Consider the following 27,945-nt stretch of genomic DNA (forward strand, 5'->3'; position numbering starts at 1 on the left):
TGATGATATGCGAAGCTTCCACAACGAGCTTGGCCGCGACTTGGACGAGATGCTTGGTGCCTTGCAGGCTGTCTGTGATCTTTCGAGAAGGTCATTTGTATTCCTGTGAGCAGCCATGTTTGTGAATCCTATCAGAATCATTTGGAAGTCAGCAAAGACCGGCTCATGTTAGCCGACTGGTAGTTCTCGAACTCTGCCGGATAATCCTTCGTTGCAACGTCGGGCTTCCCCGCTACGACGCGGTCAATAATACGCTTGTAACCCTACATATCGTTGGCCAATTATTTAAGCCGTTATCAAAAAGCAAGCGAAGCGTGATGCAGGTTGCGGGCCGAGAGCGGAGCGGGGATTGTAGAAGGGGAATGGAGTACGGAAAAGAAACCGAGGAGATCAATTACTTGGCCGAGGGGATTTGGTCTCCAGATTCCATAACGGATAGCGTTTTTGACCTTCATCAACCACTATTCTTCTTCAGTCTTAAGAATCGACTTTGATCAGAGGCATTTGAGGCCTCTGACCGTACAACGCCACCCTTCTTTCGTATGCGCCCCTTGTTCGCCCTCTAGATCTGAAAATGCGAACATGACCCAGGACCAACGCCATGCCATGCTGAAAAACAAGACTTTTGTTGACAGACTGTCTTCAATCATCCCCAAGCCCCTTGAGAGCTCTTGCCATTCTTTCTTTTCGCTTCCTCTTCTCCTCACTGTCGTCCTTGGTGGCGCCGCTGCCAGATGCGGCTTGCCAGGTCTTCTTTTCCTCCTTCAAATCGGCCAGTTGTTTGAACGTCGCCTTTTGCACGCGTTGCAAAGCGGCAATCTGGTCCTTGAGTTCGGCATTCTGCGCCTCCAAATCCTGGTTCGTCGAGGCACCAGAGTCGATTACCATGTAGTCGTCCGCGGCGGGAGCTGGCGCTGATACAGGGGCCGCAGCGGCAGAGGCACCAGTCGAAGGCTTACTTGTGAACGCGGCAAGCTCCGCTAGTGACCGCTCTAGGAAATTCGATGGAAAGGAGGTGTGCGTGAGCGCCTCCTCAAACGCACTCTTCTGCCCTTTGCGCGGCGACTCGAGAGCCGAAACATTGGGGTTCGAGATGCTACCAACCAGTTGCGCATTGAAAACGTAGGCCTGCGGTACTGGGGACAGGATCTCACCCTCCGATACATTGGCCTTGAGGTCCAGCCGGGGCTTGACTATGGTGTGTACTTTGAATCCCTTTTCATCGGACTCCGATGAAAATCCAGTTGGCGCCAAGACAGAAAGATTCGACACTGGCCCCGGTAGTGTTGCGATTCCTTGCGCACTGGAGCTTCCGCTTGCAGACCATCTTACCACCCTCCCACTCGAGTGGCCTGTAAGCACGGCGGTGCCATCCCAGCTCAGAGTGATGGAGAGGCCTGCGCCAAGATCCAGTCCCGGTGACCGCCTACTACTCGAAGGAGGTGTTATTGGGGTGTATGACGTTTCGGGGTCGCGGAGGGTGTCGGTCGCTCCCAGTGGGGCATCATTGTCGGGAGAGGCATAGAAATCGACATATTGTAAGCTTCCATCCTCGTACGTTGCGAAAAAGCCGCGGTCAGCCGGATCAAGAGCGAGCGCAAGAGGCGTGTCCCCCAGAAGGTATGTCGCCAGGAGCGCGTTTGCCTTGTAGTCCCAGACTATCGCTGTGTTGTCTTTTGAGGCGGAAACGACAATGTTGGCTGCGGTGCTGCTATGTCCAATGGCTAGAGAGGTAATCACGCCGCGATGATTCGAAAGAGTGTGGACAGGCGAGGGATTTGCGGGCGCGATGAAAGACGAAAGGCTTGGGAGAGACCAGACGTGGATGTTGGAATCGGCAGAGGCAGAAAGCAAGAAGTGGGAGCTTGGGTCGACGGCGAGAGCAGTGACGGGTTGAAGATGGGCTTGCGGTCCATTGATGGTTCTGCCTGTGCATATCTAGATTGTTCTCAGCACCGCAGACTCATGGATTCTTGAGCATTTGAATTACCTCCCAGAGTATCACGCGGCCACCATCCGTTCCCAGGCACAGCACGGTATCAGCAAGGGCAAGCGCCAAACTCGAGATCTTCTCCGGAAAAGGCACGGTAGCTTCTTGATTGCCCTTGTCGCGATTATATACATGCACGACCGCCTTATCCACCTGTGCCGCAAAGACATGGCTTTTGCTCACTGCGACGCAATTGGCGGCTGCGGCGCTCTTCTTGAATGCATGGCGGTGCGCAAGCAAAGGCTGATGCTCGTAAACGAATATTCCGGCGTCTTTGGTGGCAGAAGAGGTGTCCGGTTTCCTGTTGGGCACGTCGATTGAGGCAATGAAGTGTTCGGTCAACATATCGAGAGGGCGGTGCGCTAGGCGCGGGTATCGTGAGGTGTTGAAGACGGGAAGCCGTCCGTCTTGGAAATTTCAGCGGAGCTCTCTCGCAAAATAATCGGTCTCCCACTTGCGTCACCGCCTTCCAGCCCTACGCATCGTCTGATGTCCGTCGGCCATCGTCGGAGCTGCGACTCGCAGTTTTGCTGCTCGATGATTTATGATAATTTATTAAGGCCGCTCTTCGCCCGCGCAAGGTCTGCGCAAACTTCCATCGCCCGTCTCAACCTCCTCCGCGGCCATTTAATTCGTCACTCATCCTCCACCACCGCTCCAGCCGAAGAAAGCAACAACATGGCGCAGAATCCCACGAAACCACTCAAGATCCTCATGCTCCATGGCTACACGCAAACTGGACCTCTCTTCCGAAACAAAACGCGCGCTCTCGAAAAGAGTCTTGCGAAAGCTTTCCCCGCCGGCATAACCCTCTCGTACCCCACTGCTCCGATCCGGCTCTCGCGCGCTCAAATCCCCACCTTTGACACCGACGGCGTCAAGGCAGATGACACTGAGGAGGAGGAGCCTGACGCGTACGCATGGTGGGTGCGCAAAGACAAGATCGAACAGGGCAATGGCAAGGTTGAGGGCGAGGGCTTCTCCTACGAGGGCCTCGAGACGGGCTTCGCAAAGATGGCCCAGGTGCTCAAGGAGGAGGGCCCATTCGACGGCGTGATTGGCTTCTCGCAAGGCGGTGCTGCGGCTGGCATGTTGGCTTCGATCCTCGAACCTGGGAGGAAAGAGGCTTTCGAAAAGGCACAGGAAAAGGGCGGAATGCCGTATCCTCAGGTCATGGACGGCGTCCATCCGCCGCTCAAGTTCGCCGTGAGCTTCTCTGGCTTCGCACCGGCCGCAAACGAGCTCTACCAGGCATTCTATGAGCCAAAGATCAAGACGCCAATGCTACATTTCCTCGGAAGCTTAGACACAGTCGTGGAAGAGAGCAGGAGCTTGCGGTTAGCGGAGGCCTGCGAGAAGAAGGAGGGCCGAATCGTATATCACCCTGGTGGGCATTTCCTTCCCAGTCAGAAGCAGCCAGTCAGTGCATTAGTCGGTTTCATAAGGGAGATCATGGCTGAGGCCGAGGGCCCCAAAAAAGAAGAGAGCGTCGAGGGCATGGACGTGCCCTTTTGAGGACCGCATGCATAGAGCAAGAGATGTACAGAACGTTAGACATAGACCTAGAATCACCAGACACTCAGGCCACAGATAGGTCACGCGCCACGCTTCAAATTGCTGGACTCTATGGGTGGTACATTACAAGTGTTGCCCCTTCACGGGTGTAGCGCCTCTGTAGGCATAAAAGGCTCATTTTCTGCCATCTAGACGTGACCACCATGCACCGCCGAAACTCCTGAGTAGCTAGCTACAAGCAAGTCTCATGCAAGCGTTCAATGCACTTTGCTGGTCTTGCCCTTGTCAACCTTGGTAGGCTGAATCCTAGCCATCATCTCCTCCTTCGTGATCAGGTGGTCGATCCGCTCGAGCAGACCAAGCAGGCTCCTCATGTTTCCGCTCCACTCGTTCAAAACATCGTCCGCATCGCGAGGCTTGGCAAAGTTGACAATCTTTGCCGGGCGGTCGATCTTGGCGTAGATGGTCTTGGACGTGACGAGGTCGCTGATGTACTTCTCCGTCTCGTCCTCATTCAAGTCAAGGAGTTCCCGAAGACGCGGGATCTGAATGCGCGTGTAGTACTTGGCCACCACGCGCACATTGTGCTCAATGACTCTCTTGCGCAAGTCCTGCCATCTTTGATGCGCCTTGGCATCGCTGGACTGGCCGAGCTTCTCATCAAAGATGTCGGTGGAGCAGAGGTGTTTGCCGAATTGCTGCTCAATTATTGGCCATCTCATGAGCTCAGGAATGGTGAAGAGCTTCAGAAGCTGAGCCTCGACAGGAATCTGTGTGTTGCGGGAGTCTTTGGCAACGCGGTGGAGAAGGTCTGATTGCTCGTTGTCGTGGGGCGCGAGAATGACAAAGTAAATGACGCGTTGAAGAACCTAGAATTGTCAGCTCAGATTCCCAATCATGCGCCAATCCACTCACAGCCTTCAGCTTTTCCGGGTCCTCCTCCACTGCCTCTGTATCCAGAACCTGTCTGTAGTGCTTGCATGCCTCCAAGTACTTGTCATCGTGCTTGGACAACAAGATCTGCTGCTCGTAGTAGCGCAGCTTGAGATCCGTCACATCATCTTCCGGCTCGACGGGCGGGTCGTCGACGCTCCGGTTCTTCTCCTGCTCCTCGCGCTCCTTCCTCTCCTTTTCGAGTTGCTCCGGCGTCTTCTTGGGCTTCCTGGCAAAATATCTTGTGCTGATCTTGCGGCTGAGGATGCCAGCAGACGTCCAGTCGCCCTTCTCAATGCAAAGCGCCACCTGCTCCAGGATAAACTCGGTCTTTTCCCTTCGCGTCATCGAACCAAACGTCTCGACCTGCAGCTCGCACAAGATGTCTGTCGCCGACTTGATATCGCCTTGCTTCTTCTTGATGTCGGAGAGGATGCGGGTCACTCGCGCGCGCTCGACCTCGACGAAGATCTATTTCAATCGTCATTAGCGGACGTTGTGTTGATGCAGGCCAGCCTGTTTACCTTTCCCTCCGTGACCGTCCTCAGGGTCTCGATCACAGACAGCTTAGTCTCCAGATTGGGAGTGTCGTCCAGAAAGCTCATGACCACCTGAACCATCTTGGTGATGGCTTGTTTGAGTTGACCGTGCTTCTTGGACAAGAGCAGGACCTGCTCGTTCAAGAGACTCCAGTTGCCCTTGGTCTTGCATAGTGTGACGATTGAAACGATGATACGGGAGGTGGATGCGAGGTCAGATGCCTGGAAATCGTGAGCACGAGGTCGCGAGTGGGACGTGGGCAATTCGGCGTACTTGGCGCGTCTGCTTCTCCAACGCAAGCAGCTTCTCAATTGCAGCTTGAAGGTTTGTCTTGATGTTATATTAGCGTGCGACATCGAAGTAGGGTGAGCCAGAGGCCGACCTTTGCAATCGTCTCAGCCTCTGGAAGCGCCGCGTCGACTTCCTTCGAGAAGTCCTTCTCGGCCCGGAGGACTTCGCCGGACATTTTGGCTGTTGGAAGTGGGAGTTCAGCGGTGAGGATCTAGAGCGGGTGATCTGCGAGGTGGTTGGCGAGAAAGTCAAGGGGATGGCGTGGTAGGGTTGGGTTGGAGCGCGATGCGTTCGTCGAGCTGGATGATGATGTTGCCGTCCAGGTCGGAGCTATGCCATGATGCGCGCCTCCCCGACGGAGCTGCGCGCTTAGTCATCTGTTCACGTGCACCACCATCCTCCCCCTCCGTACTCTTTCCAGTGGCAGAATCTTTTCATCAACACTCGTCACTCTCTCGTCGAATCTCCATAATGAGACATCGCAGACCCATTTCGGCCCTGATGGTGCACGGTGTGCAGTGGGCAGATTGCAATCTTGCACGCTGACATCAAGACAGATTTACTCAATTCAAATGCTTCCGTTCTGACATTGTTCTAACATCAAAATGCGAACTACATGTAGCCAGTCACTACTACCAAATCCTGCCATATCTACTCATGCGCTCCTTGCAGGACCAACTGTGACAGCGAACTCTCAGAGCAACCTCAAAACCGGAACATCAGCATCCTCCGCAACGTCCTCCGACAGCTCCTTGCGAAAGCTCTTTGGTACACGCTGAGTAGCCAGTCCATCGCATCCGCACCTAGCCCGAATCTTCTTGGACATCGACCTGGCATATCCGACCGCCGCCCTTCTCCTCTTGTCCGACGGCCTGGGCAAGTCCTTGGACCATGCATCCATGTGCTCGCGGAACTTGTTTGCCTGAACGACGATGGTGGGAATGTTGGCCGCGTCGCCCCACCTCTTGATCTCCTGGTAGGCGTGATCGCGTTCGTGCTTTTCGCCCGAGAGGCAGGCGAAGAGCAGCGGCTTCTTGTCGTCTTGCAGGGTGGGTGGTGTCGCGGTGAATCGAGAGAGCGCCTGGTCGCTCAGTTGGGACAAAGTGATGTAGTTGCACACAGGCAGGTGGGTGGTGTCGCTCTTCAACGCTCCGAACTTCTGGAGAGCGCCCAGGAATTTTCCGAACGTCGCGCCGCAGTCCCAGTCGTCGTCCTGCGCAGCGCAGGCTCCTTCGACGTGCAGGAGACGCAGGTCGTGGGATTCATGAAGTTGTCTGATGCCGTTCAGCGATGCCACTGGACGACTAGGGACGAGCTTGTTCACGGAACGAACCTCCTCCAGCTGGATTCTGTAGTGAGCCTAATTCAAAGTTAGCAACTACTCATCCAAATTCGGGTGTTGAAGGACCCACGGTGACCTGATCGAGCTTCAGGAGGCTGGTGAAGGACTCCGGGTCAAATTTTCTAATGTTGTCTGCATGCTTCTCGGTGAAGAGCTTGGAAACAATCAGGGGAAGCCGCTCGGGCAGCTCGTCGACGATCTGATCAGCTTCGATCCAGAGCAGTTCAAGAGGGACCCATGTAGGCTTTTCGATGCTCCCAGTGTTGGCGAGTGGCCACTTGGGAAAGCGGAGCTTGGTACCCGGGAAGACGTCTGAATTCTCAAATCAGTCTGAATCTCACGCCCTAACCTGGCGAGGACTTACGATTCTCAAAGTACTCCTGCACGCTCAACGATTCCTCCTCCTCTCCGGCCGTCTTGCGAATGTGCTGAAACTTGGTATCTTTCGCATTTCCACCAAACCCGCAGATGCGACGCAAGATGCCTTCCTTCTGGACCTCCCAACTCTGGAGCCTCATCGCCTTACGGCTCTCCCCATCCTCCCTCTGAGCGGCGCTCACGTAGCTGTAGCGCACCTTGGAACCCGTGAAGACCTTTTTGACGTACTCGACAACATCACCCGGAATGGAATGGACAGCCCGCATCTCCCCGGGAGCCACCAAGCGCTCCACAAACTCGACAAAAGGGGACTCGACGACGAAAGTGCGCGAAAGCGGCGCAAGCTTCAAGAGACACTGTGGATCGCGCGTCAAAGGGACGGCCACGCCGCGACGAGCCTGGAAAGGCCCGTACCCCAGACACTGCTCGGGCGTCGCGTCGAAGTACATGTTCTTGCCCACCAGGCGCCAGCCGCCGACGGCGTCCTTCCCCTCCCAGACCTGCGCCCGCGCAAACGCCTGCACCGCGCTCGACAGAAACTGAGACTGGTTCGCGCTCATCGACGCAGCAGCAGCCTCGGGGCCAAGCGTGGCGGGCGGTGCGAGAGCTTCGTCGATCAACTCAACCACGACGCCGACTCGGCCGCCAGAACCCCTCGGCGCGTCGAGCTCGAAGTCGACACGATCCTCTCGCTCCTCCTCCTCCTCCTCCTCCTTCCTGCCCTCCACACCCACCTTGCCCAAAGCCAACCGCCGCGTCGAGAAGATGCGATCGCTCCCGTTCGTCGTGGCGCCGCATCCGTCCGCCGGAATGCCAACGTGCTCAAACACCAGCGGCATGAGCGCTCGCTGCAACGACTTGCTGTACAGCCTGGCGTTCTCCATGGCAGTAGTGGTGCCGCCATCCGGGCTGCCGGGCGCGTGCGCCTTGCTGAAGACGACGCGGTAGACGAAGATGATGTTTGTCGCCTGCTGCTGATGAGGATGATCCGAGGGCGGCATGGCGAGGCGGTAGAAGATGGGGATAGCGTTGGGCGTTGATGTGCGAGTCTCGCCGTGTGCGTCGCTGTCGGGGGAGAGGGAGAGTTGACGCATGTCTTGCGCGAGAGCGCCGGAGGACTGTGAGTGCGACATTGCTTGGTTCGACAATGACGAGGGCGAGAAAGCGCTCCAAGGTAAGTGGCATGGCGGGCGCCTTTTGTACTCTGGAAGAAGACGCGATGGCCTTGCGGTAATGTGTGCTCGTCGCTTGCGACAATGCTAGGCAAAACTAGATTCCCAAGCCTTGCACTTTGACACTTCACACTTCCCCATTGCTCTAGATTGCTGAAAACGGTGGCGGATGACAAGCGTCCGGTGGTTGCATGCTGTTTTCTCCGGCCAAGGCGGAAATCACGGTTTGAGTCGCAGAAAACTTGCAGCAAGCGGATGATTGCTCGTCAGGTGGTGTTGATTGCTTGGTCTACCTACAAAGAGCAACTATCTACGCACGAAGCAGGTGGGTTTATGTGGTGTACTGTACAAAGCATTGCCACGCCTGAAAAGGGGGGGGATGCCCCTTGTCGAAGAGAAGCGGAGAAGGAAGAAAGGAAAAAGAGAAAAGAGAAAGCCGCTCATTAAGGAGAATGAAAAAGAAGCCAAGGGCGCCTTGCAAATGCAGTGTGGATGCCATGTGTTTTGTGTGCTGGATGCTGGATGCTGGGAAGGGGAAGCGGGATCAAGCAGGCAAAAAAGCAAAAAGGCCCAAGAAGTCGCTCAAGTGCTGGCTGGTGCTCGCTGGCTCTAGGTACATTGGCAAACAGGTCATATCGTACATGTGTGTGTGCGTCGTCTCGTCGTATCCAACCGTGGCGGTGTTGTTTGCTGGCAAGAGTCGTCGTCAAGCTGCCGACCCCGGCCCGTCACATCGTCATCATCAGGACGAAAGCCGTCGTGACTGCCACAATGGCTGCTTTTGCAACCCCCAGGCCGCCCATGGGAGCAGCTGCTGAAGACGCCCTGACAGCCGCCGCGCTCGCGGTCCACCACATGCCCGTGCCGGTGATGGTGCCGCTGGACGAGCCCGAGGAGGAAGAGGTGCCGCTAGTTCCGCCAGACGTCGAGGCATAGCCACCTTCATTCGAGTTGACGGTTCCACCGTGGACGTTTATGCTGCGCCAGGCGCCCGTCGTGTCGCTGTAGCTGTAGCTGTCTGCGGGGCTGTAGTTGACGACGCTGATGCTCTCGAGCGTCATGGTAAAGGGGCCCTTGGAGTAATCGGTAGTACCACCAGCCCATCCAATCGTGCCAGCATCGTTGTTGCTGTCGCCGCCAGCCCATGTGCCAATCTTCAATTTGACGGGCGTCTGGGGGAAATTCTGGCCATCGACAGCGTCGGCGTAGTTGAGGGTGCGGACAACGCTGCCATCAATGATCCACTCGATGTAGTCGCTGGTCCACAGGACGGTATAGTTGTGGAACGAGCTCTGCGTGTCCTCCATGGGCAGGTACTGCGCGCGGTCGTAGGCCGTCGTGTTGCCCTTGCCAAAGTAGTTTGTCTCGACCTCTTGGTTGGCGCCGCCCAGCCATTCCCAGTCAATCTCGTCCAGGTCGTCCGACTCGAGCACCACGCTGCTCACAATGCCCGTTCCCGGCGCCGACTTGAGGATCACGCTCACCGAGCCGAAGAAGATGTAGAAGGAGCTCTCGATGGTCGGTGCTTGTCCCGATTTGCTGATGGTGAATTCGGCGCCTGCGCTCGTGTATTGGATTGATTCCGAGGTTGCGCTCCATGTTGACTTGTCTGCGCCGGAGCGAAAGTCGTGTGTGTATTGTTTGGAGTCGAGGCCAGTGTCCGAGGGGCAATTGGCTAGAGTGCAGAGTTAGCATGGAATTAGAGAGGGGTTCGGACGTGGATACGTACATTTTTCGGTGGGATTGCAGTCGCTGTAGGTTTGTGCAGAGCTCAAGGGTATCGCAGCGCTAAGCGCCAGAGCAGATAAAGTTTTGAGGCGCATGTTGGCGTATTGACAGGAAGGACGAAGAATTGAGAAGGAAAGAAAAAAAGAGAGGGAATTTTCTAGGGGACGCGGGATCTCTCATGCAAGAATGCAAAGAGAGTAGTAGAGCATGTGAAAATTTGTAGGTCGTGTAGTGTGAGGTATGTACAGCAGCGGTAGTGGCGTTAGCAACAGGCAAGAGCCTCAAGTCAGGGTACAGGCAGCGGCCAACATGATGATTTTGATAGACGACATAAAGCGGGAGGCTGGAAGAGGCGCGCTCCACGTAAACAGGGACGACAAGTGCAGCACGGCACATTGCTCCAACAGGCAGGCTGCCAACGCAGTGCGGCATAGCTCGGCGGTGGATGTGGTGGAGAGTGGTCATTCGGCCTGCAACATTGCAACATGGGCATTTGGAGGTGGCTGGGAATCTCACCGTCTGGGGTGACGAGATGCGGCGTCGTCGTCAGCCAGCACCAAGAGGAATACGCGCCCTGGCGCCTCACTCTGGCTGATGTTCGGAGCAACGACTGTGTACAACTCGAGATATTCTAGATCGTTGGACATTGGAGGTGCTGGCCAACGGCCAAGCCACGAGCCTGGCGGAAGCCCATTTGATTTGCGCATAGCGGGCTACAAATCACACTCCCAAGACACACAACCAAGCGCCCAAGAATTGTGACAGCGGGAGCAGCTTACACGAGGCGTCTTGTTGGGCGGAAGGATGTTTGCCAAAGAGTGGGAGCGGTGTGGGCGCCTAGGTAGTAGGGAAGCGCTGCCCGGAGAATAACGTCAGCACCAAGTCGGTTGCTACACGGCCTCTCCCTTCGCACGAGAAGTCCAGCAGACGATGGCAGCAAGCGATGGAGCGTCGTCGGATTTGTTTGGGCCGTGGACATGGGAAAGGCGAAGAGTTGTTGTCAAGTTTGGCATCGACCGTCGCCCTGATTCTGGCCGGGGTGGCGCCGCTTCCCGCTTGCTCCCTTCCCCGCTCTTGGGATGCTCCCTGTCGCAACTCAACTTCACTCCATCGACGCCAGACTGACTGTGACCGTCCATCACTTTTTGGCTCCCTCGTTGACAGCCTTTAATCAATGTTTCAGCCCATCAAAGCGTCATGGCAATCTGGGCACTGCTGACAGCACTGACGCATCGACAGCACACTCACCAGTGGGGATCATGTCCAACGATGAAAGGGTGTTCTATTCGCAATATTCATTATCGCTGCGCCTTGTAATCGACTGAGCGTATCAACAAAAACGAATGATGCAACTATCTACAGTACAGGAAGTCGGTCAAATCGCGCCAAACCATGCCACCCATCCAATCCAAATCTTACGATGCGCCGTAGCGTACGTATCATCAACATGATTTGCTATAACGATGCAAAAAAGATCCGTCGCCTAAAGTCTCATCTTCAAGGAAATCAGGCCAACCAAAAAGTCCGGGGAAGAAGTAAAACGCTCCGCTTCAGGATATCTCATCAGCTCAACATCGACGAATCTTTTAGATGCCAGAGTCGTTGGTCTGGACAAGGTCGTGAACTTGGTCAAAGCTATCCCAGTTCTGGCAGTTGCCCTCGAGCTGATCCTCGTCGATGAGAGGACGGATCTCGTCGTAACGCTCAAGGATCTGAAGGGCGAAACCCTGGATTGCGTGCTGTCGATTTGTTAGCTGCGTTGTCCGACTGAATGTTTGAGCAGTATTTGAACTTACCCAACCGATGTGGCAGTGCATCAACCAGGCACCCGGGTTATCAGTCTCAAAGGCGAAGACGAGGTAGCCAGAGGCAGGCATGATGGCGACATCACGACGCGGCGGGTTGGTCATCTCAAGAGGAATGCTGCTGTTGTAGGTACCAACACCTTGGGCAAGGACCATGAACTGCAAAAGATCAGCAATGAGAAACAGAGCTACCAGAAAGAGCAAGGGAACTTACGTCGTGCCCATGCAAATGCATCGGGTGGGGAAGCGGGAGCGTGCTGTCGACAACAAGGATGACCCACTGATTAGCCTGGGGCAGCTCAATGACGGCGTTGCTCTGGGTGAAGTTGGTCTCGTTATTGTAGACGGACATGAGCGTCGGGTTATCCCACTCAACAACCATGGTGGTCGAGTTCAGGGACCACTTGTAGTAGCCGTCGCTGTTCTTGGCGATGGTGGCGGCATCCCTGAGAGTGACACCCGACTGCGCGTTCATGGGAACGTAGGGGACGAGGTCAGTCATGGGGAAATCGGTACACTCATCGGTGTAGTTGTAGCCGGTGGTGGTGGGCGTCTTGGTCGAGTTGCCGTAGTGCAGGATGGCCTTGATGTCCTTGGCGTTCTTGACAGGCGAGCAAGCAACCTGGGGGATGGCGCGCATCCAGAAGTCCGAAGCAGTTGAGTCCTGGTTGGCCGTGAAGATGATGTCGTAACGCTGACCAATGTGGATAGGGACAATGTCGGCCTCGAAAGGCTTGATGGGAACCAAGTCATTGGCAATGACAGTCACGTTGTGGTTGTCAATCATGAACTTGAACATGGTGTTGATGGCAGTGTTGACAAGCCTCAGGCGGTAAGTCTTGCCGGCAACAACATTGGTCTCGAACCTCTTGCCAACGGTCTGGTTGGTAGTGTTGGAAGTCCAAGTGTTCATGCCGTTGATCAAGCCAGTGTCGAGGACAGGAGCACCCTGAGTGTTGGCGTAGTCGTGCTGCTCATCGACGGTGCGGTGGCCCCAGTCGCTGAGCATCATGAATCCGAGATCCTCGTCATAGTTGGCCGTAGCAGGACCGTGGACGACGAGGGGACCGTAGATACCCTCCCAGGTTTGGAGAGCAAAGTGAGAGTGGTACCTTTTCAAATCATTAGCGACGCTTATTGATCATGGCTAACATGACTTACCAGGTGGAACCGTATTGCTCAGCACGCCAGGTGTAGGTGTACGACTGGCCAGGAGGCGTCGGGCACTGGGTGATGGACGACACACCATCGTTCTGGTTGTTGAACGACTGGCGGAGACCGTGCCAATGGATGCTAGTGCCATTGAGACTGTTGTTCAGGTTGTTGGTGACGTGAACAACGACAGTGTCACCCCAGTTGGCCTCAATCATGGGACCCGGGATGGTACCGTTGACCGTCTGGACGACACGAGGAATTCCATCAGGGGCAAGAGTCATGTCAAGCAACTCCAGCCAGTATTCCCGAACGACACCAGTATCCGGAACCTCGTTGTAGTAATCCGTGTTGATGTCATAGTCGCACCACTGGTCCCTGGTGGTGGCAGTGTTTCCTGCGCAAACACTGGGGGTTGCAGCGGCAGAGCCCGACGCGGCAGCGTTGACGACGCCAGACGATGCAGGTGCAGAACCGGAACCGGCATTGGCACCAGATCCCGTGGTCGTTGCTGGGGCGGCACTGCCACCAGCAGCTGCATTGTTTACTCCATTCGCAGCAGCCGTCGAAGAGGGAGCGGCCGCAGTACCCGTCTCAGCATGGTCGACGATGGTGGCCTTGGACGAGGTTGGGACCGGCAGGGGCACGGTGGTTGCAGAACTTCCGGGGGCGTTGATGACGGCGTAGGGGGTTTGAGCTGCAGAATCCACGCCGAGACTGTACGTCGCTCCGCTGAAGGTCAAGGCAGAGTTGCAGTCGGCACGTTTGGCGGCAGCCGCATTCGCACCTCCAAGAAGGGGGAGCGCAGCAAGGAGCGGCGCAGACCAGGAGGGGACGATCATGGCGAAGACCGGACTCCGGGAGGAAGATGAGTGGCTAGGACTTGGAAGCAAAAAACTCGGGGGGTGGGTAAAAGACGTTAAAAAAAGACTGAATGCGGTCTCTTAAAGAGTGTCAGACCGGTGTTGTGAGGGAAGGTAAGCACAGCAACGAAGGCTCTGACTACATTTTAAGCATGGTGGATCATGGTCCAAAAGGGATCATTTCGATGGCAAACTGGGGCTTGCTCTGCCAATCTCAGCCCCTTTTGCTCCAACCAGCTGGATCAACGCTCGACGATGTCCAAGAATAACTGGGCGTAAGGCTGAGCAGCCCATTCGGCAAATCAGAAGAGGCTGAACGAGACGAGAACCATGGGAGCATGACGCCGTAAAGTGTCGGCTCTTCCCGGTACGTGGCAAAATCAATTGCAGTTCGGCTGTCATGACGCGGCAGCCGATGAAGTACCTGGGGGCGTTGTTGGCAGTCAATTTGGGCGTCATCTAGCATGTTTGGGTGTTTCAACGAAGGATCCAGAGGCTCTGTTCGAGGCAATGCGAGGCGTGATCCATCGTGGGTCTAGTGTTGCTAGTGAAATTAGCACACGCTACCATGCCCGTGGCGGATGCCCGTGGCGGCCACCGGGCAACACCCGCCTGCGAACATCACGACCACGGCGACTTTGCTGCACAGTGCGAAACCAGCTTTGCGTCTGCTTCGGCATTACCAAACACTGATCTACTACAAAGCGGCGTACGCCCCCATCGATCTCGACCGGACATCCAGCGACAGAAATCCAGCAATCCACCATGTTCTCCAAGCTCTTCCTCTTCGCAGCCGCTTTGCCTTTGGCTTACGCCGCTCCCCTTACGGGCCGTGACACGTCCTCTCCTTCGCCGTTCTTTGCGTACGGCCCGGGGATAGGCGGTGTCCAGCTGATTTACGTTGATGGTTAGATTCTGAGCCGTGTACCGATCATACTGGAAAAAGGTTGACAAGATGTCATAGGTGTCGCCTACATCGGCAACGCCCCTTCCGACGCAAAAGACGCTCAGAATATGACTGGTGAGTGGCCCCATAGGCTTAGCCCAAAAGGGGTTCCTTGAACCGTGCTGACGACGGGTCTTGCAGTGTCTTTTGACTATGACAAGAACATGTTCACTGCCCACCCCGTCGGTGGTGCGGACTGGACCGACACAAAGTACTTGTCGATCAAGCCCGACGCTGGTGCTTACGACCCGGTCGAGATTGTCAACAGCGCTCCCGACTACATCCACACCGGCGCCCAGCTGTACGGTGATGTTGTCTTTTGGTGGAGCAGCGCGGGCACCATGATTTCGCAATTCTATGCCACTCCCGTCGAGGGCACTGAGGGCAGCTGGATTCTCAGGTGGAATTCGGACGACTCCAGGGACGAGTCGAGTGTCGCCGTTGCCCTCAAGGATTTGCCACCCTCCAACTAAACAACCTCGCGACATGCATATAGGTTGAGCCTCTTTGGGAAAGAACTTGAGGTTGTTGGAGAAGGTTGTGGCGGTTCGACTTTTTCATTCTATTTCATTATTGGAATCTCCTCATCCTGATGGCATTTCTTCTTTGACACTGTACCGCTTGAAGCTTCACTTCGCCCCTGTACATAAACCCTTATATCTTGTGCCAGTTGGAATGCTCAAACATGTTCAAAACTACTTGAAAATCATAGCTCACCCAGTTGAAGGCATGCACTCATACTTGCAGACATCGTACGAGGTCAACATGCCTAGAATAACGACCAAACACAAGCACTCAACCCGGCCGACCACCTCGGCCTTGCCCATCGGAGCACACGCGTAAGGTCGACCGAAGCTAGCGGACGCGCTCCGTGTTTCTCTCGTGTCGTCAATCTCCCGTTGACGGAATGGGTCTTGACGAATTCGGGACATGGTCTCGACATAAGGTTCGGGAGGGCTAGTCCCACAAAACAACAAACAAACGCGCCGTTTTGAACAAAGTTTCGACGGAGCCGCGACATGGTGCGGCGTTTTAGTCGCCGGGCACCATTCAAGGTCGAAGCATGCCCGCGGCATGGCCGTTGGTCCATTATTCGTCTCGAGCTGCCTGCCTCTCCGAGAGCGTTGCGTCACACCTACCCCATCCGTCTGGTTGGCTCCACGTCGCACAATGTGCAACAGCTACGCCATCTGCTCCACTGCATTTGCCCACTCCATCAACTTTCAAGCAGAACAACAATCCAACATCGCCAGTCGACATCATCACGCCATCTGTTCCAGCTCCAATTGCAACCCCAAAGCATCAATCGCCCGTCGACGTCTCCCGAATTGGCCGCCGCCCGCTGCAGTCACCATGCAACCGCTTCTCCCGCGACACGTCCAAGACGTGCATGCTGCGACCACGCCGTCGCCGTCCCGCGCCGACTACGAGTGTATCATCGACAGGACAGACGAGGCGCAGCGCCGCAATAGGCGCATCACGCTGTTTGCCGTCGTCACGTTCCTGCTCTTTGTCGCCCTTTTTGTGGGAGAGCTCTGGCACGAGTCGCGCGAGTACGCCTGATCGACGCTGTTTCCTTCCTTTTTGGGGCCTTCCGACTGGATTGGGGGCCACCATCTGTTCACGGAACCCGCATCCCGCTGGCCCTTTCGATGTTTTGCTTCGCCCTGCATCAGTGTCGTAAGTCGAAATCGTCAATTCGTCTCGTGCAGCTTGTAACGGTGCGGACGCTAATTTGGTTGCCGTTAGGACAGGCTGCTTGCTTGCATGCCATCCATGTCTTTCATGCCCTTTCTCCTGCAGCACGCACGTGGCTTGATGAAACGGCACTGTTCATGCAGATGTGGATCTTTCTTTCTTATAGCATTGCATTGGAGTCACGGTGCTTCTTGGATGGCCGCCGCGTATGTTTGGTTTCTCGCATTGCATATTGCACCAGCCGGTCTAGTGCGCGGGTTTGAAGAGTTGGGCGCAGGACGACGGCTGTCTTGTGCACTTCGCGTCGCATGATTCTTTTCTTTTGGAGTCTAAAAGGCTGTCAAAGGCTCTCTTTGGTGTGGATGGCGTGTACGGTGGCTGAGCTTATCTTGCGGGACGAATGCTTGGGCGTACGTCAACGCTGTTGCGTTTGCTTTATGCTCTGCATATTCTTGTTGTCACGGCTCAGGAGCGGTTGAATCCACACGTCAATTGCTCTGGGGACTTGAAATGAAGAGGTCGGCACGTGGTCATGTCGATGTTCGTTGCGCTGCAGCGTCTCAGAAGCTGGAGTGCAGAAGGAGCGACGGTTCATTTTGATATCGTACTTCGTAGAATCAGTCCTTCACGACTCTCCGACAAACCTCTAAGCCACGTTTTTCCTTGAGCTTTTGCTTTACCAGCATGGTTCATCAACAATGAGTACCAACAGTGTAAAATCTTGACGGGCTCGAGAATTTGCATTCAACAGTGCCCTAGCCCTGTGGTACATCAATCCCTGTAGCAAGTAATCGAGCTGTTAGGGGCGAAGTAGGAAAAGGAGGACACAAGTCGTAAGGTTCGTTTCTTCCCTCGAAAAGACAGAGTCCATTTTCCTCCCAGTCGAAGTTGAAGCAGCTCCGAGTGGTGTGGTGAGGACGGTCGCTCATTTCAGCTTCACTGTCCGCCTCTTAAATACCTTCTGGGACCTGTCGGGCACGGGATTTGGGTCAGGTGGGCTGCGGAGCCGTTTTGACTACTTGCGCGACTTGCGGTATAGTCAGAGGTTCGATTCACCCATTCCAGCCAGGATATAAACCCAAAACCCCAGCCCAAACCCCCAAGGAACTCGTCCGTGAGAGAACCGCGCACATTACGAGCTGTACATCGCTGCCTGGTCAGTTCAAAGCGCCGCCGACCTCTCAACGTGCTCGGTAATTTACAAATTACCTCTTTCGGGGGCGCGTGGGCGGGGGAATGGAGCAGAGGTCGGGAGTTCAACTCCCGGCTTCTGCTGCTGTTCTGCTGTTTTGTTCTTTGCTCCTTCTTTTTTTGGGATTCTGCCGCCCGTTGGCACTTGCCCACGTCTGCCTGTGTCGCGAATAGAAAAGAGACCGGGCTCTGGCTTGGGCTCACTTTCTGTCCGGTCGCCAGCCACGATTTCTACTCGATAATGCCCGCCGTTATCAGACAATCGAAAGCCACTCCAACACAAGTGCAGGAACCATGGACTATCGCTCGTCTGCAACCAGTGTTGTTGCATCGTGGCTTGCGGCGCGGCATAGCGGAGAGTGCTTGCAGAGTGCAGCCGCAAGGGTCATTTGGTGGTTTTCGTCTTCCGGGCTGTTTTCAAATACTTGTCAATAGGCTTTGTTGCTTGGAGTAGGAGGAAGTGGGAAGTCGCGGTGGTGCCTCGTGATCAGGTGAGTCTCAAGTGCAGCCTTTTTCGCCTATAAAATCAAGCCAACTACGGCCAAATCTTTGAAGAACAGAGACCTTCCTTTGCTAATTCCTCATCGCCAAAGCGTCAGAGATTACTCGCGCTAGACAGAAAGATCTACAAGGCAAGATGTGACTGTCCGCTCCTCGACTCTGCCGCACATCAGAAATAGTCCCAAGATAAGCGCTTGCAAAGATCACTGAAATGCGTTGATTACCAGCGAATTAGTTTAATGATGAACTCCACCTGAATTTCCAGTGTCTATCCTGTTTCGAGGAAAGCAAGACAACAGTAAAGAGTGGGGTATTCAAGACGCAGCAAATCCAAAGTCGCGAAGTCCTTATCTTGGTGTCCAACCGTCACGCTCGAACTGCTTGCTCTGCAATTAAGACCGTGAGTCGCTTCCTTTTATATCTGTATACATGGCTCTGACCGAGTAGCATATGCTGACGCTGGTCTCACATGAAGAAGTTGCACTGGCGTAAGCGGCACAGGAACAGTACCACGTGGGCGCAGGTACGGCGGTCCGGGTGTCGGTGCGACGAATCTGCTGACCGGCGATCTGAGCATATTTAAACCTCCTTTCTTCGCACGCTGGAGCTCTGTAACGATTCCAACAACCACTGGGGAAATTCCTATCGCACAAAACTACTCTTTGTTGGATGGAGCGGGCCCCTACACGTCAATCACTGGTTTTGCGGCCGCGCCTTTCAGAGAATTACTATTTCCGTGGTTGGTCTTTCCTGTGTCTCATACATTACTCAAGCTGCCCCAGGGACGTGTTGCGGAATTGTCATCATCATCATCATCATTGAACACTGAGTTTGTGCCCCATGTGGCAACAGATTGTTTTTCAACGTACTCACACGCTGCCTCCGAAAATGGAAACTTCTCTAAGGTTACTCACAGAAACCTTGGACCTGCCTCACACTCCCCACAGAAAGTATCGATTTGCCATTGTGAGGACTCTTTGGCTGTTGGCGTCGTTCAAACCATGCCGATATGGCTCATGGGAGGTCAGTGCAGCGCAGGACAGTTCTTTATCCAAGAGAGGTCGTCGAAGCCGGTGCCATGTGCTTGGTTTCGGAAACGTGATTCTATTGCGTCTACTAATGATTGAACGACGGAACGACTGAGCGCTACTCCGGAGTTCGCATCTCAGAAAGGCGATTACAACACCGCTACGACTATGGTTCGCCGTCCATGGTTTCCTTCGAGCGCGTACCGATCGACTTAAAACTTCTTTGCTCGACACACTGTCGAAATAGGCCTTGTGGAGAAGCCAAACGCATTCTAGTTTTTCTCCGCTCTAACCATTCTTGCAAGGGCTTGGACCGTAATTGCAATAGGGGTCAAAGAAAACCGAATCGCCCTGATCGTTTTCCGTGTACGCGTCGGCGAGCTTTGTCCCTGAGAAGCCGCACGAGCCGTCGTACAGGTTGCAATTGACTGAACCGCAGTTCTTCCCCAAACCGCTCTTGCAGCCTTGAACCGCGTTCCAGATTTCGCATTGAGTCGGTAGGACGCGCTTGTTTTTGGGGAGGGCTTTATTTTGAGGCTGCAGATTGAGGATGATGTCAGTTTTTGGCCTTTGCTGTAGAAGTTGGGCGTGGAAGGGGAGGAAGAGAGGATTGGTTTGGCGTACCTTGTCGCCAGTGAGGGTCTGTTTCAAGAAGCCGACGATGCCACTGCAGTCGGCGGCAGCGAGAGAGAGGATCGATGCCATGAAGAAGATGAAAAGGAGGGATTTCATTTTGGGTTGCGAAAGAGCGTGTTCCTATTGTTCGAAGAGAGTGTGGATGTGGAGGGAGCATGTGCATGCTTAAATTTTGGCTGTGTAGTCAAACTCGGCGCAAAGCTACCTCTAAATACCTTCGCACGTCCGCAGCCCAACGAACTGCCGTCGGAATTGCTCACCTCTTTATCAGTTAAAGCGGGAGGACGGTCTGTCGGATCGGTAAGCTATGTGAAAGGATGTCCGATTTGCTTGCCCGGCGACACGGCGGTTGACGTTTAACACTGGACGAGGATATGAGATGACAAGGATCGGGTGTAAAGACATGACTTGAGTCGATTGTTGGAAGCGTCCAGGTTGACCTTCTGCTACGCCTTGCTCTGGGCCTGGTGTGTGCTCAAATTCTCTAAAATAGGCTTAAAAAGAGCCGAATGAAATAGGCAGATTGAGCCGCATCCCCCTACAAGGCCGATTAGTGTGGTGCATTCAAAAGAAATTACAGCAGATCATTAGTCCATAGATCCCTACAAGACGCGGGGCCTACCAAGAGAAGGCGATGCAGGGCGGGAATCGAAAGGTCCTTCCCTGTCGGTAAAAGCTTAGCGGGCCCTTTTTTCCCTCCTCATCTTCATATGTTAGCGCGCTTCATGTCGGTGATTGGGTTAGAGCTCTGCAGGTTTGAAGGAACCATGGCATTCAATCTGGACAGACAAGTAAAGTCTCTCGGTCAACATGGCTAACCTTGTATGAGTGTAGATGGACGCAAAGGAGACTCGGCCTTGGGTAAATAACACAAAGTCGATATGCCGGTCTTGTGCCTGGGTGGTGACGCGATATTTCAAGTATGCGACGACGGCACTGACAAGTTGCGCGAGCACTGCTTTGCTTGCATGTTGAAGATTCTTGACGTGCGCACTGCTGTCATCCGGTGGCCGAATTCCTGACTTTTGAACATTTGATCGAAAATCTGTTTCTGACAATGGTCAAGCGAGTTGGTTGTTTTGCCAAGCAGGACGCGCGCCAGAGGACGGGCGCGCCTGTGTGCTGCCGGAACAACAATGAGTGACGTCATGGGTGACTGCGCTGGACCTAGAGCGCGCAGACTTCCATCTCCAGCAGTCGCTTAATTGCAGTACAGTTTCTTCGAAAAGCAGGAAGTCGTTTGTTGTTGTTCTGCTGGAATGTGCGCGCGCCTGCAAGACGCCCTGCTTACTCGACGGTTGCTTGCTGCAAGGTAGGTACGGGCATATGCCGCACTGCCAGTGACGTCATTCGTGACCGCACCGGCAGGCGCGTCCAGACCTCTTTCTCCCATCAGAATTGCTTCTCAGACCAACTACGCCTAAAGCTGCCAGCTCCCCGGTCTACCTGGCTTGCTCGACCCCTGCTTGCTTCAACCCATCGAGAAAAGGAGCCCCGAATCCACACAAGAAAATTCTTGACTTGCTCCCGAAACTCCGCCTGTCCGTACGAGTTGTTGCACTCACCGCTCTCAGTTGACCTGGAAAGCGAATAGGTCGTCGCAAGAAACCGTTTAGACGACCGCCCGCAAAATTCCGCCCGAATCAGCGGAAAAGGGCAATACGGAAAAATGACTGGAGACGGCGAACGTCATCGTCCCGCTGCGCTGGTTGTCTTCTCACCGTTTCCGCGTATGGCATGAGTTGCCTGAAGTCCTTGCCGATTTTTGCAATCGCCCATATCACGCGACGGGCACGGTTTGCTGGCGCATGGAATTTTCCAGGACCAAGTGGCACCTGGTGAGTTGAAAGAGATATAAAAGGGTTCCACTCGTCGCCCCGAAAGCGTCATTGCTCAAGTGAGTCCGACGATTCCAGCGTCACGAATGCAAGATTCGGAAACACCATACTCGCTGGACCCGGAAAGCTCTGACGATGCACTGTTCTTCTGCAGTTTCATCGCCGAAGCCTCACGCGCTACCAATCCCAAGACTTTGTGCGGCTTTCTGGTTTTCTTTTTCACCATCATTATTCAATAACAGTCGTCAATGTCAAATCTTAGCTGCGTCTGTCATCATCTTGGAACAACAGATTTCACATCAAAAACAAGAGATCGTAACCGCCCAGCCACTGCTACCAACTGTGACACACTCCTCCACAGTGTATCCTTTGCTTGACGTTTTGTCACTACGAGGTCGCTGGATCAGCCTTGGACCACAAATAGAGGCGTTCATGGTCTGCTCCGCACTGCATTTATACCTCTGAACAGGAAAAAGCCGAAGCCTCATGCTGCATCCTGTGTCGTGTGATCAGGGCACGTGGAATTGAGAGGGGACTCTATTCACAACCTTCTACAGTCGCAGCACTATAAAGTCCTCTCCTCTTTGCTCTTTCTTTTGGACCAAATCACTCATTCTGCTTGTCAACTTCGTACACAAAGTGGCCTGTAAAAAACCGGGTCTACTTGTTTGGTCCTGGACCTTGCTATACAGACACTTTCAGGGCCTTGAGGTGTGTTTTAAGTACTATATTAACCTCATGTTGGTCTTTAGCGGAATCTTGTCACAATTGTTATGGCAGGACGAACGTCATGATCAATTAATGCGGACAACTTGTAACATCGAGCGCCCCTGGCCGTTCCTTGAAGTCCCCTGAGAGACAGGAAGAAAGACTGACTGCGCAGACGCAGACGCAAAAGTGAAACCGGTCAGTGTGTCTGGACGCAGTGAGTCTGTCCCCGACCCCGAAATCGTGTGTTCTTGCACAGAAATCTGGAGGCTCTGCTTGAGGTCGCAAAGGAGGGATTTGGGCTGCTTTTATACTCCACTGAGCGGAGCTCCAGCCCTCCGGCGCAACCCCTGACCGCGCCACCAGATCACGCGACAGCGACTCCACGAGCCAAACCTGGGGCCTTAGATTTCAGTTCTCGACTTTAAAAACTCTTCAACTCCCGCATCTTTGAACTCACTCATCAAGGCAGGTCTTGATTCTGAGAATGCACGTGGCTTGACATGCCGCATACTGTCTGGTCCCCGAACTATTCGCATCCACTTCTTTTGCTTTCGGTCCGTGGCGCTGATTTATTCTTGAAGCCACCAGAAAAACAATCTCTTTTGTCTTTTCTCTATCAGCGTCATCTCAAAGTGTTGATCTCCATCGCATATCGCTCGCGTTACGAAGCGGCATCACGCATCATCGAACCCCTGAGTTCCCTGCAGCTTGAAAAGGTAGGACTGCGAAAAGCAACACTCCGCAGACAAGAGTGCAACTGATAGCGGTGTACACCAAGTGCATTTCCGGTAAACGACTCCGGAAACATGCTTTCTGACATGAAAACCTTGATGTAGATGAAATAAGGAACGGTTGGAGGTTTGGAGAGCCGCGTTTTATACCCATTGCTCTTCCCCATTTGGTCAGCAGCCGAGGGACCGGAATTTCACGAGATATTGAGCTGTAGGTAACAGCGCGTGACCGTCGCGGTAGGCGTGCATGACAGCTGGAGCAGCGGTTAACAGTGTCTCTGTACGGGGCGCTGGACATGAGGAAAGGTATAAAAGCCCCTGCCTTTCACCTTTCATCCTCGATCTCGACACCACAGTGGGAACACCGACTCAATAGCAGTCACCCAAGAGGGCGATTGACTGCGGTCCAAATCATACTAAACATGAACTCTGTTTCCGGTGTCTTCTCTCCCCCATTTCCTTGCATCCTCAACACGGCCAAGACAGGGTAGCTTCTTCGGCATCATCACCGCACGACGATGCTTTTCAATGACAGCATACGACCGCCAGCATCAACATTTTCCCACGACGACGGAGACACAACTGTCGAATGATTGCCTCGCGGACAACTGCAAGATTTCCTCAAATCTGCGCATCCACACGCGCAGACAAAGTGATACGAGTCTTCTGGCCTGTAACAAGTCCCCAAAGCAGCAAGTGTTTTTTTTGTCACCGGAGTCTTCAAAGACAGAGGCGAAGATGCAATGGACACAGCAGAGCGACAGCAAGATGATACGGCTTTTATACCACCAGCTCGACGCTCGCGCCACATGCGGCCTTCCGACTCCGCAGCCAGCCATGCGAATACGCAAAAAGCTCCGGCCAATAGACTGGACTTAGGGGTCGCGTGACAGAGATTCGACCACATCATCCAGCCATTTCAGGCGTGGGGCTCGCAGAGGGCTCAGAGTGGAGGCTATAAAAACCCCCTCCTCCTCTCCCTCATCCACGACGTCGACCTGCGCATCACCAGCCATGACTCCTGAAGACTGGGAAAACGCAGCATCTGAAACTGTTCACTTTGGCGAGAAGGAAATCGTTGCTTCACACTTGTTGCTGTCCGTCTCTGGCGCCGCTGGGGTGACCTCGTGAGGGAAATGGAGGACTTTGTTCTCTTGACAGTGGCTTCCGCAACGTGTCTTTTGCTGCGGTTAGTTGTTGGCGATGTGCGTCGCTGTTGCACAATGCTGATTCCCGTCTACATTCTACAGCCAAACACTCCTAACAATTGAAAAATTCCCACCGCAACTTTCTCAGCATTTGCGCGCCGGAGGGTCTTACACAAGTGAAGGCTTTGTATACCATCAAGACCACAGTGAACTCGTTCACGGCATCCGCCTTAAGCCAAAGGGGATGCAGACAGGCTGTTGAACAAGCACAGAGACTGCGGGAAGGAAGCGAGTTTTATACCTCCAGATCTACCATCAGGCGCCACAAGGTCATCATGTGCGTCTACCTGCCCAAAAAAGCAGACCTTATGCACGTGGAGAGATACTTCCTTGTTCCACATCGGGCAGGCGTGACACGGACACTCAGGGTCAATTCAGGGGTACGCAACACCCCCCTTTCGACAACAACCAAAAGAAAAAAATGAACATCACCAAACCCAGACACAGCCAACACCTACAAACAATGAAGCCAACAAGTCGTTCTGAAAGGTGGATATACAAGAAAGGTAGTCAAAAATGAAACGAAAGACTTTCAACTCAGATGCATCAACCCAACCAACCAACCCACCCGAGCGCTGCCCGGGCCGGTAGTCGGTGGTAAATCATCAAATTGTCAAATTGCTTTCCACCAACCCGCCAAGATGAACCACACGCACCCCAAAAATAGCCCCCCAGAAAATGAGACATAGCTGGCAGCACGGCAGAAGCCGCAGTCGGGTCGACCTAGCCAAGCCAGCCACAAATGCAACGCCACGGGTACCTAACCTGCCAATCCAATCCAATCCTATCCAGAAAAAAAAAAAAAAAATCCCCCCAATCCAATGATCCCAACCAAGATCGTAAGCGACATTAATTGTTGATTCGTTCGCATGGCACATGGCGTCGCCATCCCCAAAAAAGAAAGGAAATTCCCCCAACATGCCCCTACCCTCACTCTCTCGTCCTCTTTCGACGTAGCGTCGGACAACCACTTCATCTAAAACTTCTCCATGAGCTTCTTACGCACCGTCCACATGCGCGCTCTCTTGCCGTAAATGTACATGGGTATCGTAGCGAAAAGGCACGCGACCTGGATGCCGCCAATGATCAAAAAGACCGTCTTTGGGCCGTCGGATTCCAGCCAGTGGGTGAAGAAGAGGGAGAAGACGAGGCCGTGGAAGATGTCTGGCAGGAGCGTGTTAGCGGCATGTTGGCAGAATGCGGAGTGATGGTGATGGGGAGGACTTACTTTTGGAAAAGTTGAGCGTCACGAGCGCCTCACCCGCGTAGATGCGGTAGCTGTCGACCGCAAAGGTGATGGCTGTAGTACTGCCGAGGGAGCAACCGAAACTGATGATGCCGAAGAAGACGGTTGGGACGATCCAGGCGTCTCGCTCTTCGGCCGACCAGCCGAAGCCCATGAGACCCATTGCCGTGGTGATGGCAACCGGAATGGCCATGACGAGGCGGAACTCTGGCTCGTAAATGCCGTCGTTGCGTCGAGACATGAAGCGTACGATGACATCAGAGACCTTGCCTGCGACGGCAGTTCCCAGGACGCCTCCAATGAAGGGCGAGAGGTATACAAGACCGGTCTGCAACGAGGTAAAGTTGTAGGTGTCCCTTTTGCGGTAAATGTCGCTAACACTCTCGGACAGCACAATCAGCCAACCGACGGAGAGCGAGTACACAAGACTCGACCAGAGAATGGCGGGGTATGCGTAGAGAATGAATGGGCGGAGCGCAACCTTGAACCAATTGTCGCCGCTAAGGCGACCGTTGAAAATGGCCAAAGTCTGAGCATAAGTCTTTTTTGGAGCTTCTCTATGGCGCTCAGTGTATTTGTGCGAAGGGGTCATGGACGGAGCAGCTGAAATCTGGGACGCAGTCTCAATGTCGTGGTCCAGGTGGTTCATGGAGGGTTTCTCAGAAAGCGCTGGGGATATGGAGACATGACGACCAGCTGTGGGTGTTCCTTCGCCAGCAGGCGTCGAGGGTTGGGATGTTTTCAGGGCAGGACGTAGGTGTCCGGGGTCCCCTTCTTTTGGTGTGCCATGGGTTTCCTGTGCAGTCTCCCTGTGCTTGTGCTCGGACGATGCGTTGTGGTTGAAATAGTCGCCCTCCTTGGGTGGTTCAGGTGCTGCCGAGACAGTGATATCCGGAGTGTCGTCAGTGCCACTGGCAGCCTGCTTTTCAGCATCACCGCCGTGGTGATGATGCTCAGGCTCAACGAATCCGACATGAGCGTCTTGGCGGCGCTTATCATGGTGGTCTGCCAGCTTTTCGTTCAGTTCATTCAAATTTGGTTCGGATGCTTTGGGCGTCCTGTGGCCGAAAATGGAATGTTTGCGTGAATGCCCAGGCGATGGGTTCCTGGAGCGGCGGCTTTTGCGACGCGGCCGTGGTGTCCGGTCCCAAAAGGTTTCGGGGACAAAGAAAAACAACAAAACTCCGCCAAATGCGACGATGATGGCCACCATCCTGAAAAGTTAGCGAAGTTCGAAAATTGCAACACACAAACTTACCAAAATACCCATCTCCAGCCCAGAGAGTTGATAATGGCGGCGCTCACCAATGGAATCAAATTTTTGCCTCCGAGCAGGAGCAGCGTGTAAATGCCCAAGCGATAAGCGCGTTCGTGCAGGAAAAAAATCTCGGCAATGGTGGCAGACGGTAGGCATTCGACCGGGGAGACTGCAATACCCTGGAAGATTCTCGCGACGAGCAGGGATGAGTAATTGGGCGACAGGGCGCACCAAATGGCCGAGACGACAAAAAGAACGGCACCAGCAAGGTACACGGTTCTTTTTCCGTACAAAATGGCGGTGGGAGATGCAAAAACACCACCCACACCCATTCCCATCATGTACAATCCCGTCGTAAGAGCAACTCTTGACACGGAAACACCGTACGTACTGGCAACATTTTGAAAACCAGCGGCCAGGATGGGAGTCATGCCGCCGCCCAGCATGCAGTAAAATCCCAGAGACAAAAGCGCAGCATCGCGGCGGATTGCAGGCCAATTCAAGGGGTCGTTGTGAGATTCGTCTGGTTGTGGATTTAGGATGATTTTGCCGTCTGGTGTTCGTTTTTCCTCGCGCGTCTGCGATAAGCTGCGCCGAATCGAGGAAGGCAGCGGCGAGGGGAGGGAGGATGAAGAGGTTCTAGCGGGGACATTTTTCAAACCCAGAGGCTCGTTGCGGTTGGAAACCTTGGAGAGGAGAAGAATAGATCCTAGTGAGACATTAGCAGATTGAAATGGTTGAGCTGTTGAGAAACATACCCGGGACTTCGTCGGTTTCCTTATCGTTCAGAATGCCCAAAGACCATTTGGCTGGCCTGTTATCCGCCGACCTGTCAGAGTCGTCGGAGCCCCGATTGGGGGAGGGAGGCTCTCCCTTTGTCCTGGAGGGCAGCCACCGGACCATGATTGTTGTGGGAGATGTTGATGAAAGGTGAGGTGAGAGGAAGAGGGCGACGGACGAGTATATAGACTCATAAAAGAGTGGGTCCTAGGATGAGCGTACCTGTGCTTGCAAAACGAAGGAGATGCGGTCAAAAGCACAACGATGGCGCGGAGGATGAGGCGTCCCGTGGGCCTGGTTGAGTAGGCGTTTGAGGCGTCGGGGATTGACGCATGTCGGACAGTCGGTGGGAGAGAGCCTGAGGGGAGAAGAGCACGTCGAGAGGATTTCTCTATGACGGGCGCGGCGAGTTCGTGTTCAGGATCAGATCAGATGCATGACGGCGTGCGCGGGAGCTGGGGAGC

General features: G+C 54.2%; 12 protein-coding genes across 12 annotated transcripts; 4 read left to right on the forward strand and 8 right to left on the reverse strand.

Annotated features, from left to right (window-relative positions):
* Positions 1 to 642: 642 nt before the first annotated feature.
* Positions 643 to 2,335, reverse strand: BKA78DRAFT_256406 (WD40-repeat-containing domain protein; the record flags this gene model as incomplete). Its single annotated transcript, XM_066885084.1, has 2 exons — positions 643 to 1,938; positions 1,991 to 2,335. 2 exons carry the CDS (start codon positions 2,333 to 2,335, stop codon positions 643 to 645), a joined length of 1,641 nt encoding a protein of 546 aa, XP_066740396.1.
* An 83-nt stretch (positions 2,336 to 2,418) lies between these two features.
* Positions 2,419 to 3,585, forward strand: BKA78DRAFT_323259 (serine hydrolase-domain-containing protein). Its single transcript, XM_066889187.1, has one exon. It carries the CDS (start codon positions 2,480 to 2,482, stop codon positions 3,503 to 3,505), a length of 1,026 nt encoding a protein of 341 aa, XP_066740397.1. The 5' UTR covers positions 2,419 to 2,479; the 3' UTR covers positions 3,506 to 3,585.
* On the reverse strand, positions 3,586 to 5,580 carry BKA78DRAFT_323260 (PCI domain-containing protein). Its single transcript, XM_066889188.1, has 5 exons — positions 5,361 to 5,580; positions 5,252 to 5,308; positions 4,963 to 5,199; positions 4,421 to 4,909; positions 3,586 to 4,374 (listed from the first exon to the last, which is right to left on the reverse strand). Exons 1-5 carry the CDS (start codon positions 5,442 to 5,444, stop codon positions 3,763 to 3,765), a joined length of 1,479 nt encoding a protein of 492 aa, XP_066740398.1. The 5' UTR covers positions 5,445 to 5,580; the 3' UTR covers positions 3,586 to 3,762.
* Positions 5,581 to 5,963: 383 nt separating this feature from the next.
* Positions 5,964 to 8,122, reverse strand: BKA78DRAFT_298802 (uncharacterized protein; the record flags this gene model as incomplete). The annotated part of the gene is made up of 3 exons (XM_066886972.1): positions 5,964 to 6,629; positions 6,682 to 6,923; positions 6,976 to 8,122. The coding sequence occupies 3 exons, from the start codon at positions 8,120 to 8,122 to the stop codon at positions 5,964 to 5,966; spliced, it is 2,055 nt and encodes a 684-aa protein (XP_066740399.1).
* Positions 8,123 to 8,889: 767 nt separating this feature from the next.
* Positions 8,890 to 9,984, reverse strand: BKA78DRAFT_257093 (concanavalin A-like lectin/glucanase domain-containing protein; the record flags this gene model as incomplete). The annotated part of the gene is made up of 2 exons (XM_066885153.1): positions 8,890 to 9,836; positions 9,891 to 9,984. 2 exons carry the CDS (start codon positions 9,982 to 9,984, stop codon positions 8,890 to 8,892), a joined length of 1,041 nt encoding a protein of 346 aa, XP_066740400.1.
* A 1,267-nt stretch (positions 9,985 to 11,251) lies between these two features.
* On the reverse strand, positions 11,252 to 13,982 carry BKA78DRAFT_29478 (Cupredoxin). Its single transcript, XM_066886400.1, has 3 exons — positions 12,856 to 13,982; positions 11,909 to 12,806; positions 11,252 to 11,853 (listed from the first exon to the last, which is right to left on the reverse strand). Exons 1-3 carry the CDS (start codon positions 13,686 to 13,688, stop codon positions 11,476 to 11,478), a joined length of 2,109 nt encoding a protein of 702 aa, XP_066740401.1. The 5' UTR covers positions 13,689 to 13,982; the 3' UTR covers positions 11,252 to 11,475.
* Positions 13,983 to 14,249: 267 nt separating this feature from the next.
* Positions 14,250 to 15,361, forward strand: BKA78DRAFT_29452 (uncharacterized protein). The gene is made up of 3 exons (XM_066886362.1): positions 14,250 to 14,616; positions 14,674 to 14,730; positions 14,797 to 15,361. The coding sequence occupies exons 1-3, from the start codon at positions 14,475 to 14,477 to the stop codon at positions 15,126 to 15,128; spliced, it is 531 nt and encodes a 176-aa protein (XP_066740402.1). The 5' UTR covers positions 14,250 to 14,474; the 3' UTR covers positions 15,129 to 15,361.
* Positions 15,362 to 15,845: 484 nt separating this feature from the next.
* On the forward strand, positions 15,846 to 16,993 carry BKA78DRAFT_323274 (uncharacterized protein). The gene is made up of 2 exons (XM_066889189.1): positions 15,846 to 16,335; positions 16,410 to 16,993. The coding sequence occupies exons 1-2, from the start codon at positions 16,046 to 16,048 to the stop codon at positions 16,663 to 16,665; spliced, it is 546 nt and encodes a 181-aa protein (XP_066740403.1). The 5' UTR covers positions 15,846 to 16,045; the 3' UTR covers positions 16,666 to 16,993.
* A 444-nt stretch (positions 16,994 to 17,437) lies between these two features.
* Positions 17,438 to 17,875, forward strand: BKA78DRAFT_360608 (uncharacterized protein; the record flags this gene model as incomplete). The annotated part of the gene is made up of 1 exon (XM_066892418.1): positions 17,438 to 17,875. A coding segment is annotated over one exon (438 nt), but the record flags the coding sequence as incomplete, so codon positions are not given.
* A 1,486-nt stretch (positions 17,876 to 19,361) lies between these two features.
* Positions 19,362 to 19,805, reverse strand: BKA78DRAFT_298808 (uncharacterized protein; the record flags this gene model as incomplete). The annotated part of the gene is made up of 1 exon (XM_066886973.1): positions 19,362 to 19,805. One exon carries the CDS (start codon positions 19,803 to 19,805, stop codon positions 19,362 to 19,364), a length of 444 nt encoding a protein of 147 aa, XP_066740405.1.
* Positions 19,806 to 24,759: 4,954 nt separating this feature from the next.
* BKA78DRAFT_29504 (uncharacterized protein) lies at positions 24,760 to 25,363 on the reverse strand. The gene has a single exon (XM_066886427.1). It carries the CDS (start codon positions 25,115 to 25,117, stop codon positions 24,803 to 24,805), a length of 315 nt encoding a protein of 104 aa, XP_066740406.1. The 5' UTR covers positions 25,118 to 25,363; the 3' UTR covers positions 24,760 to 24,802.
* BKA78DRAFT_29507 (major facilitator superfamily domain-containing protein) lies at positions 24,946 to 27,832 on the reverse strand. The gene is made up of 4 exons (XM_066886430.1): positions 27,460 to 27,832; positions 26,702 to 27,410; positions 25,426 to 26,657; positions 24,946 to 25,361 (listed from the first exon to the last, which is right to left on the reverse strand). Exons 1-4 carry the CDS (start codon positions 27,602 to 27,604, stop codon positions 25,174 to 25,176), a joined length of 2,274 nt encoding a protein of 757 aa, XP_066740407.1. The 5' UTR covers positions 27,605 to 27,832; the 3' UTR covers positions 24,946 to 25,173.
* Between the last annotated feature and the right edge of the window lie 113 nt (positions 27,833 to 27,945).

The sequence above is a fragment of the Phyllosticta capitalensis genome (genome assembly GCF_038381095.1).
Source record: "Phyllosticta capitalensis strain CBS 128856 chromosome Unknown BKA78scaffold_10, whole genome shotgun sequence".
Taxonomy (NCBI): Eukaryota; Fungi; Ascomycota; class Dothideomycetes; order Botryosphaeriales; family Phyllostictaceae; genus Phyllosticta; species Phyllosticta capitalensis.